Consider the following 21424-nt stretch of genomic DNA (forward strand, 5'->3'; position numbering starts at 1 on the left):
CTGAATGGAGTGGCCGTTCTCTGCAGAGATGAAATTTGCAGTACATGCAGAAACAAAAGAAGGAACAAAGTGCTGTTTGAACATGTCGACATAAAATCCTAAGAAAAATGAATGTGAAAGAGAGAAAAGAGTTGGGACAGACATTCCCAAGCATTCACTTCTGAAAACATTTCATTATTTTCTGTTTTTTTCCTAGCCCAGTGCTAATTACAGAAATTCAACCTGTTCTCAACTGTCTTTGCTAATAAAACAAAAAGTAATTAGCGAACTGCCACACTTGCTCCATTATAGACGATTGGGAGAGAAATTGCTAATTGATAGTGAGAATCTTCTGTGAGAATTTCTTTTAAAGGAAATCAGAATTTGACAAAAACAATCTATAAAGTTTTTTTGTTATGGTTGTAAAAGACATCAAATTAGAACAGGTTTTCATTTTTGATTCTTACATATTATTTTGCCATTTTTAATGAAAAATTGCAATATTCAAATCATCACATTGTAAAGTTACAGACAAAATTCAACACTAATAATGCCTTTTATTTTGTGCAGTTTTGCATTAGTTCTGCATTTTATTTGGAGCTGCTTAGGGGAATTATCTATTAGCTTTCCTTTTTTTCTGCTCATTTCACCAGCTAGTAAATGAAGTCTGCATAGATAGGATTGTTATTTCATAAATTTGTAAGAATGAATTAAAGCTCATTCTGTAACAATTGCTATTTGTCATTCTTGTAATGAATTCTCATGCAAAGTAGTTTCAACTATCACTGGATGGTAATAATTATTTACTAACAATTAGGTCTCAGCTGAGCATCAGTTCAAATGCTGCCCTATAGAAGTCACTCTTGGCCTCTGCAGGGGATTTGTTCTCCTGGGAGCACTCGGTCTGCTCCCCTTTGCTGCTCTGCCTGGGTGTCTACCCTTCTTCCCTGGGTCTGGCGACACAGGCACTTTCAGAATTGAGGTGATGGGAAGAATAATTGCTTTGGCAATATGTTTTTCTCCATCTCTCCCAAGGATCCACAATATTGCTCATCCTTTGAAAAGCCAGTGCTGCTGCACCTATTTTTAATGTGGATTCACGCTACTGATGTGGATTCATGCTGCTTTCTTGCATGAACATGCACAGAGCTGTTCTCCATGTAGATAAAGCACATGGTGTGAATTGACTCCAAGTGAGGTTTGTTTGAAGTTTACAAAGTAAATGCAGCATGGAGATGACTCTTCACAAGAGTCTTGGTTAATTGTTGATGAAATTATAGGCAAGTTGTTCTGCTCAGCTCAGGTTGCTTTCAGACATGAAAGACTGAGTTCCCTTGAGTACATGTGGAGGTGACTGGAAATTGAATCTGAAACTGTACCCGGCTCCTCGTTGGATATTGAAAATAAATAGAAGGCAAGATAACCACGGTGGAAAATGCTGTTTCTTTAGTCCTTTCTGCCATCTCCAGTAATTACTTAGGAAAATTCCCATGGGGTTGGTTTTTCTGGGGTTTTTCTTTGTGTTATATGTGTTTTAACTGCAGGAGACTTGTTTTCCAAAAAGGGAGAACGTAAAATATTCAGTATTGCAAAAGTCTGCCATCATAGAAGTTCTTCATGGAATTGTCAGTCATACACAGAAAATACATGTTTAAGAAATTTTCCTTTTTGTATCATAGCAGCTTTGTTAATCTTTCAGTCAGAGGATGTACCTGGCAGTGAAAGGAAGACAGGGAAAGCAGGCAGTGGAAGAGGCTGTGCTCAGGGAAGACATGGTCCTGGAGCCCACACTGGCACAGGAATGCACTGCTGTGCAGCTCCACTGGGGCTTGGTGCTGGGCTAGCTGCAGTTTGGTCACTGATCTTCCGCTTTTCCCAGGGTAGAAAAGTGGGTTTTCTGCCCAGGAAGGAGGAAGCAATAATTTTTGTCCTGTTACAGCACAAGCCCCCTGACACAGCTTGATCTGACTGATGAGGGGTTCTTTTATCCGTGCAATTAGAACAAAAGAAAAAAGAGAAAGCATTCTTTTTCTAAGCTGCTATTTCAGAAGCTGGCAGTACATTTAAGAAAAGGTTTAACTTCCTTCAATGTCATGAGTTATGTTGCTGCTTTTCTTGCTGATATTTATTATTTGGATGGAGATAGGTAAAACAATCCCTAAGGAAATGTGGAAGTGGGTTTTTATCTCCGACACGAAGGATTCACAGGGTTAGAACTATTTTGTTCACATGAATCTCACTCTTCAATGGACACAGCAGCTGCTGCACAAATTCGTACAGGCAAGCTGATAAAGGATGAAAGTAATTTTAGCTGAAATATAATGTGAGAGTACTAGAGGGAAAGACTCACAAGGATGAGGGGTTAATCATTGCAGGACTGAATTGAGGTTCCAAGATATAAAAATTGCTTTTCTGTTTGATTTTGAGAGGTCTGCAGCTTTCAAAATTCTGGTCACAGGAGGATGTCCCTTAGTAGATGGTTCTCATTAGAATTTGTTGAAAATTTCTTTGAGGGAACTGTTTTTCATTGACAAATTTCATTTAATCAAAATAGATCTCAAGTCCCTGCTGTGTCTGATTCAGAGTGTCCTGGGATGAACAGTGAAGGTCTACCCTGAAACTGTTAGGCATTAATGAGACTGACTATTGCCAGTGATGAGGAAATAGTTATTCTGTCACAGGGAAGTTTAAGCATGGAAAAGTTTTCCAGTTTAAACTGATAATCAAAATTCTAAAAACGTGTGGAATTAACACATTTAAAGAAAAAAATATTATTTGGGTGAATCAAATCTGTTTCGATCTTTTTGCAACATATTTTGGTTTTGACCTTTTCATTCCAATTAACTTGGATTGCAAAACAGACATTTTCAATTTAAATGGAGCCATTGCATTCCATGTTGTCAAACAGCACATATTGGTAATTCTGAAACTCTTTTCCACATGATTTTTAGAACACCATTCTTTGCTGAAAAGTGTGCTTTCCTAGAACTACTCTCATTTCTGACAAATGCACCTTTCCAAAAACGGGATAGACCTGATTCTAGAGATGATGGTGTTCCTGTTGGCTTGCTCTCAGAAAACAAAAACTTAAAAACATGTTACTTGATGAATTTTATCATCAAACCACCAGATCTGAGTGACTTAATTGGTACCTGCTATAGAAATTTCTTCGGAGCTGAAGGGTATGGCTTGTGGAAATGGGTCAAATAAATCTACATCTGCCTGACACATCTGGTGATGCTGTTCCAGCAGCTGCAGAACCACTGGGAAAGCTGAAGGATTTAATTTTCCAGAACGGTACTTATAAGAGAGAGGCAAGACCTTTGGGTGTTAAGAAATGAAATATGATGTGATATTCAGCATGTATTTAAAGGTAGTTGTAGAACCTCTATATGTGATTGGACTGTTTACACAGGGGAGTTAGTTCATCTGCTTTCACAGCTATCATTCATTTTGTAGATCTGCAGTACAATGATACAATTTGCTATACATGGCTGATTATGAAGCTGTTTCCCAGAGTCCTCAATGCTCAAGGCATGTGGAATCGTATTTGTTTTCTTAGGAAAGATGATCATGATCAGCACTTTTATTGGTGTATGTGCCCACCTACTGCATAAAGGTCCACTTTGTAGTTCCAAGAACTGACAGAATGCTTTAGTGAGATAAGGAAATATAACCATTCCTCTAGGGGTGGTTGACAGGGAAAAAAAACACAGTTACCTCAGGGAGCCTTCTGAAAATTCTTGATTTATTCCGCATTTCCCCTCTCAAAGACATGGGATACAAAATTGCATCATTCAGGGTCCCTTGATAAGTACCAGTTTCCCACTCCCAAACACCCAGTTTAGCTATTTAGATCAAAGATACATTAATTGGCAGTGGAGAACTTAGGGGGAGGAAAAATACATTTGAGTAGGCTAGGAATTAATGCATTGGATAACATTCCTAAAGGATCCCTTATAGTGCTCTTATCTCCTGCCGTGCCCTCCTGATAAGTGGCTAATGGATTCTCAGCTTTTTTCTCCCCCTTCATCGCTGGCTACTCACAACTGCCCAGGGTTGCTGGAGTGTACTACATGAACAAGATCTGTCTTGCAGACTTTGACCCCAAAGTCAGGTGCTTTGAGGTCCCTCTGCCAGGAAGAGTAGCCATCCCCCTGGTGCTGGGGAAGTGTTTCTGTAAGCCTGTGTCATCAGGCTGCTGTGGCTTCAGCACACGCTCTGGGGCCCTTCCTGCTGCCCAGCTGCTGCTTCTGCATTTCTGTACCTGTGGTCCCTGCCTCCATGCTCCCCAAGTGCCAGCTCAGCTCTGCTTCACACCATGGCAGCATGAGGTTGTCCTGTTGTAGAGAGGATCCAAGCTGTTGCAGGAAGTAAAGCATTTATCCCATAAGCTTGTCTTGCATAGGCTGGAGACCAGAATTCTTCCTTTAATTTGAGCTCCATTATTTACTGACATTAGCCTGCACTTTTGATAATAATGACAATTTATCTCAAGATTGTCTGATGAAATTTCTTGAGGTATAACAAAATATCTGAAATACTTCACTGACCTACTGAGACCCACAATGGCATAGAACTATCCAGTCCCTTTTTTCTAATGTATTTTTTCAATGTAGATTTCTTAAGCCATATGTGAATGGTTGCCTGCTTTTCAGAGCCTGGAGTTATTAGCATCTTTGAATCTTCTGTGTGTTATCCCTCAAAGTATCACTAGTAAGCTCTCCATTCATTAGGACTTATAAGTCTTGGACTCAGTAAAAAAGATGTGTTTTTTCCCCCATAATTCAGACAATTCATAGATGTAATATTTGAGTCCTTCAAACTGCTTTCTGAAAGCTGTACTAGACTCTGAAACAAATAGTGGTTCATTAGCTCGCGTATATTAGTTCAGTTGTAAAGTTTTAAAAAGGCTATCAGCTATCATGCAATTCAGTTTTGCGTTGATCCAGTATCTGAAGACTTGTTAAGTAACATCCCATCTGCTAACCTGTATCTCTAGAGTCATTTAAGCAGCTAATGTGAGTGAATCAAGTCTTTCCATCTGTACTATATCAATATTTTGGAAGCTTTTTCTTTTCACAAATTTGTTCTTTAAAACAAAGAGTCTCAAGGTTTTATTCCTGAGATTGTACCACATTGTCTGATAAACCACTTCCCCTAATGTTCTTAATCCTACCAGCCTCCAGCAGAAGTAATAATTAGATAGAAAGGATAATTTAGGCTACACATTTAATGTTCTGGTAAGTCAGTGTTCACCGAGACATGAGGAGGAGGCAGCCTTTCCATAGACTTTGGTGTCCTGAAGGTTGTATGCACAGAAATGCCTCTCAGAGGAGATTTTATTTGTCTGCATGCTCTCACATTGCAGCTCTTGACACATTATTATGAGCACTGTGTCAGACAACCTGTGCAGCGTATGCTGCTTTTTGCTTTGGAGATCTGGGCACATCTAAATTATTGTACAGGGGCTTGAAAACATACATTTTCGTTTTCACAAGCAAGAGCTATGCAGCATATAGATTGCATGGACCAGAAAGATCTCCCTTTAGTCAAGTCAATTTTTGCAAGTTCCCTTTGAGAATAAATCCTAAGTTGTGTATGCCTCACCCAGATTATCATAATTCTCTTGCCCTCTACAATAAAATTAGCTTTTTAATGTTGGCGACTCATGTAGATACACAGGTGGGCACAAATAGAATCCTTCCTGAACCATCTTGCATTCATTCACAGCTTCGGGGGTTTTTTCACAAGAATCCTAATCAATAGAACCTAATCAAGAAAGCAGCAGCTTCAACTGTACATTAAATAACAGCTCAGACATTCACAAATGTTTCTCCAACAAGAAGGCAAATTTATGTCTTCAATACTTATCAGGAAGAATTTTTGACAGAAAAAGAAAGCTTCTGCAGGAAGATGATTAATGCCAAAATTGAAAACATACTGTAGTATAAAATAGTAGACCTTTTGTTTACCATTTGAGCATACCAGTAAAAATATTTCAGAGAGAGTCAACCAAATTAATGGCAAAGCACAATTGTTAATGCATTGTAACCCTCTCACAGGTATCTCAGAAGAATAATAGTTGTTTATCTCTTTGCTGTGGTCAGAATATTAGAAATCATAAAGTCAAAGGCCAATTTATTAATCAAATAGCATTTTGAGAGCTATTTTATTTACAAATCCTGTGCAATAAAGAACCAAAGCTGAAATAAGTCTCCATCTTTTGGGGAAGCAAGATGGCATTCTGCTAAATGCTAGAATTTTATCATTTGAAGGGGGAAAAAGGCAAAAAAGAAAGCAGCCAGTGAGACCTACAAATATAAAAGCATTTGAGATCTCAGAAGGAGTTTAAATCAATGCACTGCCACAGTTACAGCACAGATGAAAGAGCCTGCTGTCTCAATTGCCAGGAAACTACTTAGAAACTCTCACTTTGATTTTTTTTTTTGGTAGTCCGTTACATTACCACTAAATGCAATATACGGAGACATCACTGCTTTGATGTTGTACAGCTACAACAAATGGAAACTAATATGGTAGAACAGTCAAGCTATGTGATTTGCATTTGTATATACAAATATATACCCATCAATCTTCTTACTTCTAGACCGTGTATCACTGCCACCCATCTGCCTCCTTACTGATACTTCTGTTTTCATAAAAGTGACAATTATTTTACACACACATATCCTGGAGAGAGATACATATATTTCAGAGGGGTGTAAAAATCAAAATTTTCTCCAAGCTATTGTCTCCCAGAACAAATTCCTCACTTGCAAAGCCTTCTAAGAGTGCTTTGAAACAATTTCAAATTGGAGCACAACAGCTGCCAGACATTGCAGGATTTTTGTTCGCACGGATCTTGTCACACCAAGAATACTTACCCTTTTCTTGCAAAATAACTATTATTGAACAGGCTAGATTCTCTGACCTGCTCCAGTCTTTTGAGGTCATCTAGCAGTATATGAGATTATATGCAATTCCTCTTGTTGGGTGAAAGTAGTGTAGGGAAAAACTGACACAAGCATGTCTAGATCTGCATCTCCTCTGTGGCCTCTGCTGAAATCCCAGCTATTGATGGAATAGAAAAATGCAGGTAGGGACTGGGGTTCATTTTTGGCTCCATCTTCCCCATCAACACCTGTTCATCTGGAATTTTGCCATATAATAATAAGTTCATGTAAAAACAGAAGGTCTTGGGGTAAGAGAGACTGCCCAGCCTGAGGAGGACTTGGCTTTGTCCTCTTCTAGTGTTACAGAAAAAGATTTCTCCTCTACAAGATCTCCCAAAGGGAAAATGCACTGAACAGGAATTGCTTTACTGGGTGATCTGGCTGGAAATGCCTCAGGCCCTCTGTCCAAATTCTGCATGGATGGCACAGGTCTTCCACACAGTCCCTCAGGATATGCCAAAGTTTGGATAGTAACAACTTCCATTTTTGTAGAGAGTGAAACAGAAATTAATTTAATGTCTGGGTATTTTCCCCATTGCTTCTAGAAACAACAGGCTCTGGACAAAACTGAAGGGTCTTACACAGACAGAGCTCTCAAACAGTGCAGGGGATTTGCCTCTGTAAACGCCTCAGAAATTGGCATCTCTTTGTTGTGTAATGATTCTGCTAACAGCAAAGGCATTTACAATGCTTTGTGAATGATGTGGAAGCACTTGTCACCAGTAGTGAACTTTTCTTCATAATATATGAATTAAAAGTTTCAGATTCATTTGAATATTTAATTAAAATCTTGTAAAAACCTGTAAAAATTATTTTACATGATAATTATCTTCTTACAGTTTACTCCAGTTCCTCAAGTAAAACGTGTAATGTCTCTAATTCCTGTGACAAAGTTAAACTCAGTTTTGATGTTTATTTAGTAATAGAACAGACTGGTCATTTATTTTTAAAGATGTCAGCAGGGACTGCTGTGGGCCTCTCCCATCATTGCATTTTGCAGAACAGTTTTACTTATAGCCTTAACCTGTGATTCATTTTGCATCCCCATTCCCCAATCAGATAATTTGGTGTATGTTTACCAGTAGCCAAGTAGGTATCATGTCTTTTATTATCTCAGGCATTTCTGTATAGATTAGAATTGTAACTTACAGTTGCAGCTTACACTGAGCAGTTTTAGATTTCGGAATACCGAGAGCACAGTGTAATTGATCATACATTGCATGTTGGCCCAGGTGTCTCTTTTGGGATGTAAGGGACAATCATTGGAGTCTGGATCTGGGAGAAAAGGCAGGAGATACAATGTTAAAAATTAAATCATTGCAGTTCTACTACTACAATAGTAGTAGTAGTAGTAGACAGAGCCAGGCAATGCAGTGAAACCAAGCTTGTGCAAACTTACCTCCCTGCATATTTGTGCAATAATACATGTTGCCTGCCTAAACAGGAAAAATGCAGCACCTTTCTCATCCAGTCCAAAGCTAGAGACCAACACAAGCAAAACAGCAGGACAGCACTTGTCAGAAGTACAGCTGACAGCTTTGTTGTGACCTGGACTTCACTCTGCCCCATAGGATGCTCCACAGGACCAGTCTCTCATCTTCCACAGCAGATACTTTCTGCTTAAATGTTTCAGGTGAAAGGCTGGGTCAGTGAACAGCTGAATGTTAATTTACTCATTAAACAGATCCACTTGGATTATTTAGGATTAAGGGATATTAAACAGGTGCCATCCCTGCTGTGCAAAGTCCCAGCACTGCTGCTTGCCAGACCTGGACTGACAAACCACGCGAGCGATGGGTCCGGGCGCGCTCTGCTTCGTGCACCTGTCCATAGGCAGCCTCTGTTGGCCACGGGGTACAGAGCACTGCTCTGGCACAGCACTACAGGGCTGTGTTCTCACTTGTGAAGCCTCAGTGCTGTTCAGCCTTTTGCTTCAGGGGCCAAAGGTAAGCACACTGTGCTGTGCCCGGTGGGTACAGCCTGATGCTGAGGAGAGGGGCTGGGCGGGCAGGGCTGGCTGCAGTTTCTGCTGCTGCTCCATCGGTGTGCGAGGCATGGACACGGTGTACGCAGAGCTTCTCGCCTCTGTCTCCTCCTGAGGTGCTTTAATAAGACAGGACATGAGAGGTGGTAGCAACTGTTTTGGATAGAGCAATATCTGGGCTGCAGCAGAGGGGGCTCGGGCTCAGCACTGAGCTCTGCAGGGAGGCAGGTGCCTGTTCCCAGTGCAAGCAGCTGGAGCAAAGCTGGGGGCGTTAATGAGGTGTGGAGATGGGCCGGTTCAGTTCTTCTGTGATTTTTCTGGATGCCTGAGTGAATCTCACCTGGTCTGTTGCCCTGGCACTTCTCTTGTGCTGAAAGGAGGACACAATGTCATTTAAACTGGTGATTCAGAGGCAGCCAGGTATGATGCTAAAAACCTCTCTCTGTGGTGTAGAAATTGTCATGGCTGATGGGTCAGGGCAACCTTTTATCATGACTTTGTTCACCACCTTTTAAAATGCAGCTTCTACACTGATTGATGGAAGATACTGTAAGCCTAAAATACAAATCTCACCATCTGATTTGTGCAACATAAGCTCAGAATTTTGGAATTTGCCAAAAACATGGCAAAACTATTTCAGTTGGTTTTGTATGTGTTAATGTTTGAAGGTTTCTTGTTCTAGGAAAGGCCCATAAACATAAGCACTTGCTTTTATCCCAGTGAATTCAGTGAAAGACCTATGTTTGGCTAATTATCCACACCACTGGGCACCACAGTCATAAGGTTTCCACAGAAGAGGAGGATTGTTTGAGATCACTTGTTTGTTCTAAGCCTTTCCATGTCATGTAACATTTTTCTTTAGTGCAGAGATTCACATTTTTCTTAAAAATTGCATTTTGCCTTCAGTTCTGGAACTTTCTTGGCTTTCCAGGGAAGACAAATAGTGTGCTGCATATAGAATCACAAGGATCAAATAGTTAGCTCTTAGTGTGTTATTATCTTCCATACATTTTTCTATTATTGCAGTTCATAACACTGCACCACAAGCTGGAAAACAGTAAAAGCCTCTTTATTTATAAGGTTATTATAGGTATCCTCATGTGTATCTCATGTGTATACATCCTGTCAAAATATTTCAGGATTTTGACAAAAGTGTCTGAACTTGTTTCAAGTGACATGACGTGGCTTTTAACTGCATTTTTTTTACAGTTTTAGTATTTTTAAGAGTAGATAATAAAAGTGTTAACCATGCATTAAAAAACCTGGAGAGTTCCTTGCTCTACAAAAAAGATTCAATAAGCATCAGTGGAATTTTGCAGTTAAATAACCTGTATGGGAAGTAATTATGATGCTGTCTATAATTGCCATCAAAAAAACAAACAAAAAAACCCGCCCATAAAAACCCAGTCTTGAAGCCTCTGGAAGTTATAACAGACCTAATTAATGCCCACACTGTTTCTCCAGAGAAACAGATTTTTTTTGTAATGTAAATGCAGCGCATAGAGAATGTTATTGTGCTTGTTTTATAATTTGCCCTTATTTTTTTCCTGTTCATCAGTAGTATATGGTATTTCCCAATGTGATGTGTACCTGTCTTCAGGAATGTATTGTCATTTCTGAAATGGGGAAAACAATGGTGTATTTCCTGTGCTTTTTAAGTGCTGATGTCAGTTATGATCTAAAGTGTGTTTCCACATCCAAGAAGCGTGGATGTGTTTGTGCATGTCCGTGTGCACCAGTTCATGCTCTAAAGTAGGTGGCTGTTTCATTGCTGTGTTCACTATGTGTGCATGGAGTCAAGGTATAATCAGGAGCATTCCTTTCAGCTTTTACAATAAAAGCTGAATCAGAGGCTGAAAACACTGACACATCTGGAATTTCAGAGCATTTCCAGGGACTGATAATTAATGACACTCGATCAACCCTGCAGCTCGTCACTGATGGCTGATTAGAGTTTAGCTAATGAGAAGGCATTCAGACAACAGTCAGGGATTTTTTTTTTATTCAGTTGTCAGTTTGGTTGGGGATCTCTGTGGGCTTAAGCCTGAGCTGATAGCCCCAACATGCTCTAGAAGAACCCATGTAAATGGTTAGGCTATTTTCTTCTGTCAGTAGTTTTGTGTTTGCATGTTAAGATCTGCAGGTCAGGAATCACTATATATATTTATATATTTATATATTTATTAAGCTATATTGCTATTTGTGCTTCTCAAGTACCTAAAATAAAGCGGCCTGGCCTCCCAGTTGCACTGAGTGGCAGAAGAGGATTGTTCTGTTCTGTGCCTGGCAATGCTCACCTCATACTAACAGGTCAGGTTAATGAGTGCTGCTTGCTGAGACACTTCCATTGAATCCAGAGTCATCTCAGGGCTATCCAGTGGAATGACAAGAAACAATGGGCACAAACTGAAACAAAGGAAATTCCATTTGAATATAAGAAAAATGCTGCAAGGGAGACTGAACACTGAACCAGGTTCCCCAGAGAGGTGTAGTCTCTGTATTTGGAGATATTCAAATCCTGACTGGATACAGTGTTGGGTAAACTCCTGTAGTTGACCCTTCTCTGAGCTGGAGGTTGAACAAGATCTCAAGAAAAGCTTTCCAGTCTCAGCAAGTCTGTGGTTCTGTGATTTGCTAGGTTGGGACCTAACTGGTTATGCCTGTGCTTTCTGAACAGAGCAAGCTGGGAGAAACCACTGAGTGTCTGCAGGCAAAGCTCTGAGCACAGCTGGTGCTTTGCCAGTGTGCTGGTGTGCTGAGCAGCAGCTCCCCAGCAGGCACATCTGGGGCTGGCCTTGCAGGTTTATCTCTGAACAGCCCTCGGGTCTTGTCCAAGGGCTGCTGCTGGGAAATCTGGGCATAACTGTTGTTAGTGAGCCCTTTCTTTCCTGAACTGCAGTGGCGATATCATGACATAGGATTAAGCAGACAATAATCCTGAATTCTTGTAGTTCTTTCCCAGTGGGGTTGCAGGAAGGGTCACCTGATAATCAGTAAATACAAAGAGTTTGCTAATTCCACGTGCTTCTCTGCCAGGGTGGTGCTGATAACTGACTTGCATTTCGTAGGTGTGCAGTGCAATCCAAAATCAAGATTTCACTGTTATTGATGACTACTGCACTGGACTGCAAGCTCTTCTGTACCTGAAAAGCATTGAGGAACTTGAAGACTGGAATGGACAGAGTCCTGCAACCATGTGTCATCAGAAAGGAAAACCAGTACCTAGGATTGCTGATCTGATGGGAAAGGTATGTTGTTTTATTGCCATTCTTGTATAATAACACTGTCCTGGTTTTGAATGTAATTCCATAATCATTGTATGCAGTTTCTGCTACTTACCTTGATTAATCACTGCTGCTGTCACAATTAGTCACCAAGTCATTTTCCTTCTGAATATTAACATATATGTAGGCAGCTTAAGAAGACAAACGTGAAATGGCTTGATATGGGCTAACATTTTTCCTATAAATGTGATAGCTTCACGTGATTCATAACATCATGCCTTTAAAACAAGTGTAGGACGTAAAATTACAAATGCATTAACAAGTTCTGGAACTGCTTATTTTAATGAAATTCAAGTCCAGATTGATCCCAGTACTGTGGCAGAAGTTCCTAGGTGTTTCAGCCAGGGTGCAACGTTCAGGAGACACGCAAAACCCCTCTTGCACTGGCTCTGGCCAGCTGAGACAGGTAGTCACAGACCAGCTGTCAGCTGGAACACAAGATCAGGTAGTAGTGGTCCTTCAATCACCATGCCTGAGCATCGTGTGGTCTTTCATGTGTGCTGCTGCCCAGACCCTCTGCAAGACAGGGAGGCTCTAGGTGAGGATTGGTGACTCCAGACAATTTAATAAATGCTGCAAGATCATTTAAACCTAGAAAGTCTGTGATGAAATAGGAATGTAAATGATGGTCAGCATGAAATCCTAACCTCTGGACTGTCTTTCCTCTCTGCTCTAGTAGTTCCCTGCTACAAAAGCATTTTTGGAGATTTTTGACAGATGCAATGGGTTGCAGCTGCCCCAGCCCTGCTCACCCCTCCACCAGGGCACCTGCTGATCCATGCTGAGAAGCAGGGAGGTGTAACTGGCTTCCTGCTGATGCCCGGCTGCCTCCTGCTCTAAGCAAAATACCTGCACAGCAGGGAGGCCAAGCTTTTGTTTCTGGTTACTAGAGGGGATCACTTTGAAGACTGATTTCAGTTATACATCATGCCTATTGATTATCCTTCCAAAAATCTGATGTACAACGGTTGAAAATGTTGTAAAAAGTAAAGAATTACAAAAGAATAGGATTTGGAGTGTCAAACGCCTCCAAATCTCTGCTTATCATTGCTGATGACTGGAATTGGATTTAGCAGGAGATTAGAGATTCCTATATTGTTGTTGTTCTCTGTGGAGCTCTGAAAATTATAACATTACCTTCAAGGAGGAAAGACAATCCTATTCCTAAAGCTCTGGATAATACACTGCTTAAAAATAAACCAAGATGTAAGCAGTTTCATTTTCATCTACTTATGTTAAGCAGTTAAACCAGGCTCAAAGGGTTATAGCTAAACTTCTTTCCTTTAACACCTGTGGAAACCTACACAGCATTTTCAACTCATGTTACAGATTTGTTGTAATTCTTCTTTAAAGCTGCACTCAGTGTTCTGTCTTTGTATTACCTTTGTATTTTACTAGACAGACAACTGCTGTCAAAGATGTTTCTCATGTCCTTTTAAATGAGGAAAAATAATTGTAATTTTTAGGTTTTATTGCTTGTCATTACATCAATAATTAACTTTAAAGAGGTTGCATGAAAATATGCTTTAAGGAAGCATTTAATAATTCAAAGGAATCTTAACTTGAAACAGGTCACATGAAAAAGAATAAAAACAAAGCCCTATGTAATCTTGTGTGGCTGGCTCTGTTAGATATTTAAAAGACATACAGAATAAAATTGATTATGTATTCATATTTGCACTGAATTATATCATTCTAACATTGCTACTAAATAATAGCATTTAAAGTTAAGCAGGCTGCATTGTTGATAAGCTATTGATACATATTAGGCATAAGCTGAGGATGGCTGTTTGTCCAGGAATGAACATTCAAGGGAAAAGGAAGAAAATATAACTCTGGTAACTGGAAACACCGTGATAAATGATCCTACTAGGGGCAATCAAATACAAAGACTTGATATCATTAATATTTATAATATCCTAATTAGCAAGACTGTGCCTAAGCAGTGTTATTAGTGTAACTAATTATGTTATCATAAACTAAGTTTGCAGTATTGTAGGAATCAGTATTCTTACTTTCATAAATTATTATCAATATTGGATTTCATGTACTTGTGCCTAGTAAATTTAGTTAAGTACTGTGGTTTCATCTCAATTCAAACACAAATATCTAACTTGCTTGGCAGCAAGTCATAACACACATTTGTGAGTCTCTTTCTAAAATTAATTCACTAAAAAGCATGTCCTTACTCTCTGTTTGGAACAGAGAAAATAACCTATTGATAAATTCTCAACCATAAAATAATGTGTGGGAATGTTATATGTTATATACAATGTAAAATGTGACTGTCAAAATCCTGCCTTATAGAAACATAAGGAGGTGTCCCACTTTGTGTTGGGGTATACCACGAGATGAAATGCAGCTTCTTCAGTAAGACCTCATGAGAAGCTAAACTGCAACATTTGCCTAAAAAAATAACCCAAAAAAACCAAACAAACAAACAAAAAAAAAGGCCACCTACCAAAAAAAAACAGGAATGATCTTCCTTTTTGTTACAAGATTATTATTATTTTCAAATAGAATCATAGGGATAGGAAGTTCAGATATTTGACATTTTTAGTAATAAGGAACTGAGGGAGAACTATTTTCACCAGCATTAAGAACCATTTTCTTTCTGATTGTATACAAATCCCTTGAGCCTCTACCAGTTTTAAATAAAGAGCCATTCTGTTTCCAAATAAGTATGTTCATAATGGTATCTGTTTTGATTCACAGTGCAATATTGGATGTTAATATCTGTATTTTTATGTAATGGTGGACTATTCTTTTTATAATTCATTTTCTGTCCTGGTTTCAGCATCAAACAGATGCTGACTGCAGAGTGTTGCCACGGAGGAGTGACACAGCAGAGTTTTGTCATGAACTATTGTAGTATTTGATGACCAGAGTAAACTAAAAGATAAATAACTTCTAAATGGTACACCTAACCTCAAACTGAAGCTGTCTTGCCATGCAGTCACCAGATAAATGACGAACTCAACAGTTATCACTGTCAGGTGTTACATTTATCACAATAATTTCCTTCCTAAACAGAGAGAATACTGTGCTAAATAGTGTAATATGACAAGCAGTTAAATAGCAAACATAAAATTTCAGCTCTGGCTGAAAAAGAGATTCATGTTGATTAGTATCTGTTCATCCTTCTGCATTAATGAAACTAATACTTCTGATAATTTATAGCCCTTGAAATATCAGAAGCATCACAGCACTGGAAAATATTTTGGAAACTTGAGTGCTCTTTTACTTTTTTTCACTGTTGCAGAATCTATTTATTTTTGTATGTAGACCCTAAATTTATCATCTTTGAGCCAGAGGTATTTATTTTCTGATAGTCTTTTCAGTAGTTTTCTCCCTTTTGCTAACACAGCAGTTGCTGCTGGAGCCATTGTCCAGGATGTGACCTGTGGCACTACACTGCCTGTAATAGGAGTGAGATTCCCACTTAGAAATACCAGCCTCATTGGTTTTCAGTCACTGGATGATACAATTTTCCATAGTTCCACCAATTTTACTCTTTCTTTCCTGTGATTGTAACCATATCCACAACAGCTCCAAAGGGAGTCCTAGCACAGATGCTGTGTCAGATTCACAAAAGTGGCCAAAGCCAGAGTTCTGGGTTTCCTTCCTCATTGCTTTTCAGATGGTTTATTGAGTTGTGTTTTGGGGTTTGTTTTTTTCTTGTGGGAGGACCTGACACTTGAAACCTTGGCACAGATGACTGTCATTAATATCAACTCTGAGTCACCTTTGCATGGAATAAAAGTTGTCAGCCTGTCTCAGGTTTAATCTCAATGTGCAAATCTTGATGCTGAGATGAGAGAATGGCAAAGTAAAGATGACACCACAGCGCTTCTCACTGACTCCCTCAAGGAAGAACTTGTGTAAAAGCACACTTACCTCAGAATGAATTTAGGGCTGAGATCAAGTGCATGATGCAGTCAGGAAGACAGTTAAGATGTAGTGCACACTCTTACAACCCAAAGTTACTAGGGTGACTGCATAAAACAGAAGAAGGGCACAGTTGGTCCCCTTACAATACAAAATTAATAGAATTATGTTTTAAAATAATACTCACGAGTTTCTCAGGAGCATAGATGACCAGGAGTGATAAAGATAACTCTGCTCTCACTAGGTATCTGAATCAGGTGTAATATTCCCCAGAGGAGCAGTTCGATCCCCTGTGTGTCTCACTGTCTCACCTTGACTGTTTGTTTCAGGACTGTTGTTAGTTGCTCACTGATCCAGGGAGCTGAAATGATTATGTCCCAGAAATGCACTGGTGTCAGCTGGTGATCACAGAAGGGGTACAGTGTGTCTCTGTAGAAACTTCCATTAATGTTAGCTATAAAAGTCATAATGCAGTGGCTGCTATACGTGCCAGGTAGCCAGACAAAAATCTGGCTGTGTACTCAGTTGGTAGGTGTGGGTTTATAGGGAGAGATAAATGTATCTCAAAGATGTTTCATACTTTGCTTTCAGCACCAGCAGTTATGAACAAGTGACATTTGTTTATTCATGCCTAAATGATAAAAAATTAAAAATAACAAAACCTAATAATTTAAGCATCTTGATTCCAGAAACGTACAAAGCCAGAAATGCACTGTGGATAGTTCTCAACTGTTAAGGTTGTGCTGTACTAAAAATGCTAAAATTGTATCTGGTAAAAACACATTTATAGGTAGTGGCTTTATTCATCAGACAGATGAGAGAGAATCATGCTACACACGCACAGTGTATGGCTTCAACAAAATTTCATCACCTTAAATTTAGCAGCCTTCTGATTTTTTTCTTTAATGGACTTCCCATTGGAACAGACTTTCCATTTAGACTAAAATACTCGTTTCCTACAAGTTATCTGTGGGTACTAAAATCTGAATCTTCTGAACAGTATAAACCTGCTAAATTCTAACTCTACTGCAGTCAAATCTAAATAGTCTTTTGTATGGCAGAGAAATAACCTTGCTATACTAGCCAGACTTCATAAAAAATATTAAATTAACTCTTCTATTAAATAAATAAATTAAATGGGAGCTCACAGCCATGCAAGAGCCACTGTTGCATCATAAATTTTGTCTGCCTTCAGAGTCTTCAAGACCTCTGACTACCATCACTGAGCAGAGGTTTTCACCCTTCATTTCTGAAAGTGCTTCTTGTTCTTTAGGAAAGCAAATTTGCCCAGTGTGGTAAATAACAGTTGCCTTGCTTCCAGCACTGCAAAAAAAAAGGCAGAAAAAATGGTATTTGTGGCTGGAAATATGGTCTGTTTAACATATGTTGATATAAAGATTGCAATAAGATAATTAACATTGGGTGAAAAAAAACATTTTCCCATATTGCTATCACAAGTTCTGAAGAAGAGTCAGAGGGGAAAAAAATCAGCTTTAAGCTATGGTGGATTGACCCTGGATGCATGCCAGGTACCCAGCAGAGTATTCCCTCACTCTCTTCTGCAGCTGGACAGGGAAGACAAAATATAACCAAAGGCTCAGGGGTTGAGATATGGACCCAGAGAGATAACTCACCAGTTATCATCATGGGCAAAACAGACTCAATTTGGGGATATTAATTGAATTTATTACCAATTAAAATCAAGGCAGGATAATGAGAAGTTAAATCTTAAGAACACCTTTTCCCCTACTCTCCAGCTGCCTTCCTGGCTCTCCTTCCTCCCCTAGTGGCACAGGAAGACAGAGAATGGGGGTTGTGGTCAGTTCTTCTCGTGTTGTTTCTCCCACTGCTCAGGGACAGGAGTCCTTCCACTCATCGCTGGATCAGTGCAGGTTCCCTCCCATGGAAGACCAGTTCTCCCTGGATTTAGCCAATGTGAGCCATCCCCACAAGCTGCAGTTCTTCATGAGCAGCAGTTCCATGGGGTGCAGTCCTTCAAGAACAGGCTGCTCTGGCGTGGGTGTGCCACAGGCCCACAGACCCTGTCAGGAAACCTGCTCCAGCATGAGCTCCTCTCTCCATAGATCTGCAGGCCAGGAGCCTGTTCCAGCATGGCCTGTTCCCTCTCTCAGGCATCCACCTGCTCCAGTGAGTCTCTTCCATGGGCTGCAGGTGGATCTCTGCATCCTCATGGACCTCCAAGGGCTGCAGGGGCGCAGATGCCTCACCGTGGTCTGAACCAGGGACTGCGGAGGAATCTTGGCTCTGGCACTTGGAGCACCTCCCTGACCTTGGAGTCTGTGGTTGCTCCTCTCACGTGTTCTCCTTCCTCCCTTCTCCAAGTGCAATTACCTTTGTGCAATAATTTTTTCTTTCCTTCTTATCAGAGAGGTATTGCTGTAATTCCCGACTGACTCACTCACGGCCACCCACGGGTCCATCACTGGCTGGCATTGGCTCTGTTGGATGTGGGGAACCTTCTAAAAGCTTCTCACAGAAGCCTCTCCTATAGCTCCCCCTGCTACCAAAACCTGGCCTCACAAACCTAATAGAGCCTTTTGATCCTCTTTCCCATTAGCTAAAACTTGGACTTGAAATACGGCTTTCAGCCAGACAAAGCCTTTTAAGTATAAGCCAGTATTGATCAAGAAGCCTCTTAGGTTAGGATATTATGGGAACTTGCATCAGCACACTCAGGGACTCTTGCTGCAAATGTTTGTTGGGCTACCCAAAAATAAGGCTCTGCCAAAATGTGTCTGCACCATTATCTGCAGGCAGATGAGGAAATAAGTCCTTTCCTTCTGCTCCCCAGGTAGTCTTTCAGCTCCTCACCTGGTGGTGAGAGGCCTCCGTGGGCATTGCTTCAGGGGAGAGCCTGGTGGCTCTGTGTGGGGCATCCCCGCCGTGCTTTGGGGCGTGCCAGCAGAGCAGACTCTGCACCCCACTGCACAAGTCATATTTACCAGGTTTGCTGCCACTGGTGAACCTCCCAGCCTCTCAAGCTGAGTTCCATTATGAGTCTGACAAATTTGTAGAAAAAAAAAGGACCACTTTAAAATCTTTTTTGTCCTAATTGTTCTATTATGGAAGTTTATGTTGTGATTACCTACGGTGCTGTTCTCACAGAGGGAGCATGTTACGTAAAATGTATTTTCCATAACAGTGAAGCCATTTGCAGTAGAAATGTGTAAAACAAAAGGAGCTAGGATTATTAAAGTGTATTTAAAGTAGTTTAGTCTTTGTGGGGTTTATATGTGCTGTATGTTAAATTCACTTCAAGCATGGAGTTGAAAGTTTCAGATGCACAGGCAGTAAATGTGGCTATTAAGAAACCATGTATTCACGTTAACTCCTTGGCTGTGGCAGTTTTAGTGCATTCACTGCTGGCAGTGGACATCAAGCCAGGAAAATCCAACTGCTGATGCAAAAGGATTTAAAAAAAAAAAAAACAAACCAGGCACTGCCAAAAATACATAATTCTTTTTTTGTACTCTGTAGTTTGTTTTACTTAGGGAAACGGCCTGGTCATACCCTCCAGCATGCATTCATTACAGTGATCTTTGACTGGCAGATGCAGAGTAATAAGATGCATATTTTAGTGCTTATTATAATACCCTGTCCAAAAACAACTTGACAAATTTGTGATTTCGACAGTATCTCATTTTGCTGGCTGCAGTGCTCTGTGATTGCCTGGTCCACGTGGCTTCCAGATTATGCATACCACCAATACTGCTCATTAAAATGGCCACAGTTCACCAGTTTCGGTAGCTTGGAACGAACTTGGAATGAATTATTATACAACAAAGAGGCTGCTGTCATGCAGAACAAAAGACAAGCAAAAGAGAGCTTCGGCTTAATGAGGCTAAGTGAGTGTCTCCCCTGCATCACCAGCTACTTGACGGCCTTTGAGCATGGATTTTTTTCTCCACAGGCCAAAACCTTTGGTCTATTATTTTGTGTTTATGCACCTTGAGGCTAATATACATTTTAATATGCTGCACATGGAGAAAAAAATCAGCCATTAGATTAGAACATGTGCACTCCCTGTTAAGTTAATGACAGCCGAACATAGAGATAAATTTAGGTTTTCATATTTAATTATAGCACAGTGCAGTACGTTTAGCAAGGATAAATTGCACTATTATTATGCTTCGTTTTTTTTGACATCTTTTCATATTAACCATGCACACTTACCCCCACTTCCTCCCCAGTGTCACACATAATGTCTCTGTGCATCATCCTTCTTTAACACCATTAATTTTTTATTCTGTACAGTTGTATATGTATTGTTATATTTGTTACTTAGGATTAGTTTGCTAGCTGGATAAAACCATTCAAAACAACCCTTGTGTTAGGTGATCTACATAGGCAGTAGAGACAGAAAAGACATAAAAAGAACTGGATTGTGTGGCCAGAAATGGCTTCTCATTCTGCTTCCAGAGCAGGGTTCCCAGCCCTTCTTCCCTGGATGCTTTCAGTGTGGTGTGTGCTGTCTGACTGCAGAGGAATAGCCCCTTCCTTCAACAAACTGAATTGGAAAAAAACAGAGAAATAGTGTGTGGAAGGTCAAATGAGTTCTAAATCGGATTGTAGTTGGATAATATTAATATGGATGATGGCAATGTTAATATAAAATGTCTCTGTGTAAGAACTAAATCAGACCTAACATTTTAGGTGCTATGTAGCATTTGCTGGGATTTTTTACAAGTGTTACCTCTGTTTGTCAAAGCTGTTGCTCCAAGAATGGCATCAGGAATTAGGCCAGACACATCAGCCTTACAGGAGACAATATGAAATTAAACATAGAGGCAAGCTGGCATGCAATTCAGTCTTTGAATGTTCTTACCAAGTTTAATGTGAATATTTGATAGTTTATATGCCGCCGTGGATTTGATGGCGATGCTGGACTATTTTTTATTACCTGAGAGAGCTTTAAGATTTGCTTTCAGCTCTGGTCTGAGCTATTAATGTAGCTGTAGTTTGTGAAATATATGTTTGCATGCTTCACAAAATTAAGGAAATACTGCTATTTTCCAAAGTGGATTAGAGCAGGTAATAACTCACAGGAAGAAGATTTTCCTCCTCCTGCTGTGTGTATAAGCAAGCAGAAGATATTATGCTACAGGCTTATTCCTAGATTATTCCTTATTGGATAGTTGTTTCGTGACAAAAGACACTGTGGCTTGATGACCAGAGGGTCATGACAGGAATAATAATCACCATATGAAAGAGTGTCTGGATCTGGGTGATAAAGCATTCCTCATCACAATCAGTCAGCACTTGCTGGTGCAAGAATTTTCCTCAATGGCAGAGATCAGCTTTTTCATATTCAT

At 40.0% G+C, this 21424-nt stretch overlaps 1 protein-coding gene across 5 annotated transcripts in view; it reads left to right on the forward strand.

Annotated features, from left to right (window-relative positions):
- Positions 1-21424, forward strand: part of DPYD (dihydropyrimidine dehydrogenase) — a 347633-nt gene that overhangs the window by 290230 nt on the left and 35979 nt on the right. For all 5 annotated transcript variants that reach the window (XM_086842923.1, XM_086842920.1, XM_086842919.1 and 2 more), the window contains exon 20: positions 11988-12167. In XM_086842923.1, coding sequence (XP_086699049.1) covers positions 11988-12167 — 180 coding nt within the window. The remainder of the gene's footprint in view (positions 1-11987; positions 12168-21424) is intronic.

Source organism: Cyanistes caeruleus, chromosome 9 (assembly GCF_971803275.1).
Source record: "Cyanistes caeruleus chromosome 9, bCyaCae1.hap1.1, whole genome shotgun sequence".
In the NCBI taxonomy this organism is placed as follows: Eukaryota; Metazoa; Chordata; class Aves; order Passeriformes; family Paridae; genus Cyanistes; species Cyanistes caeruleus.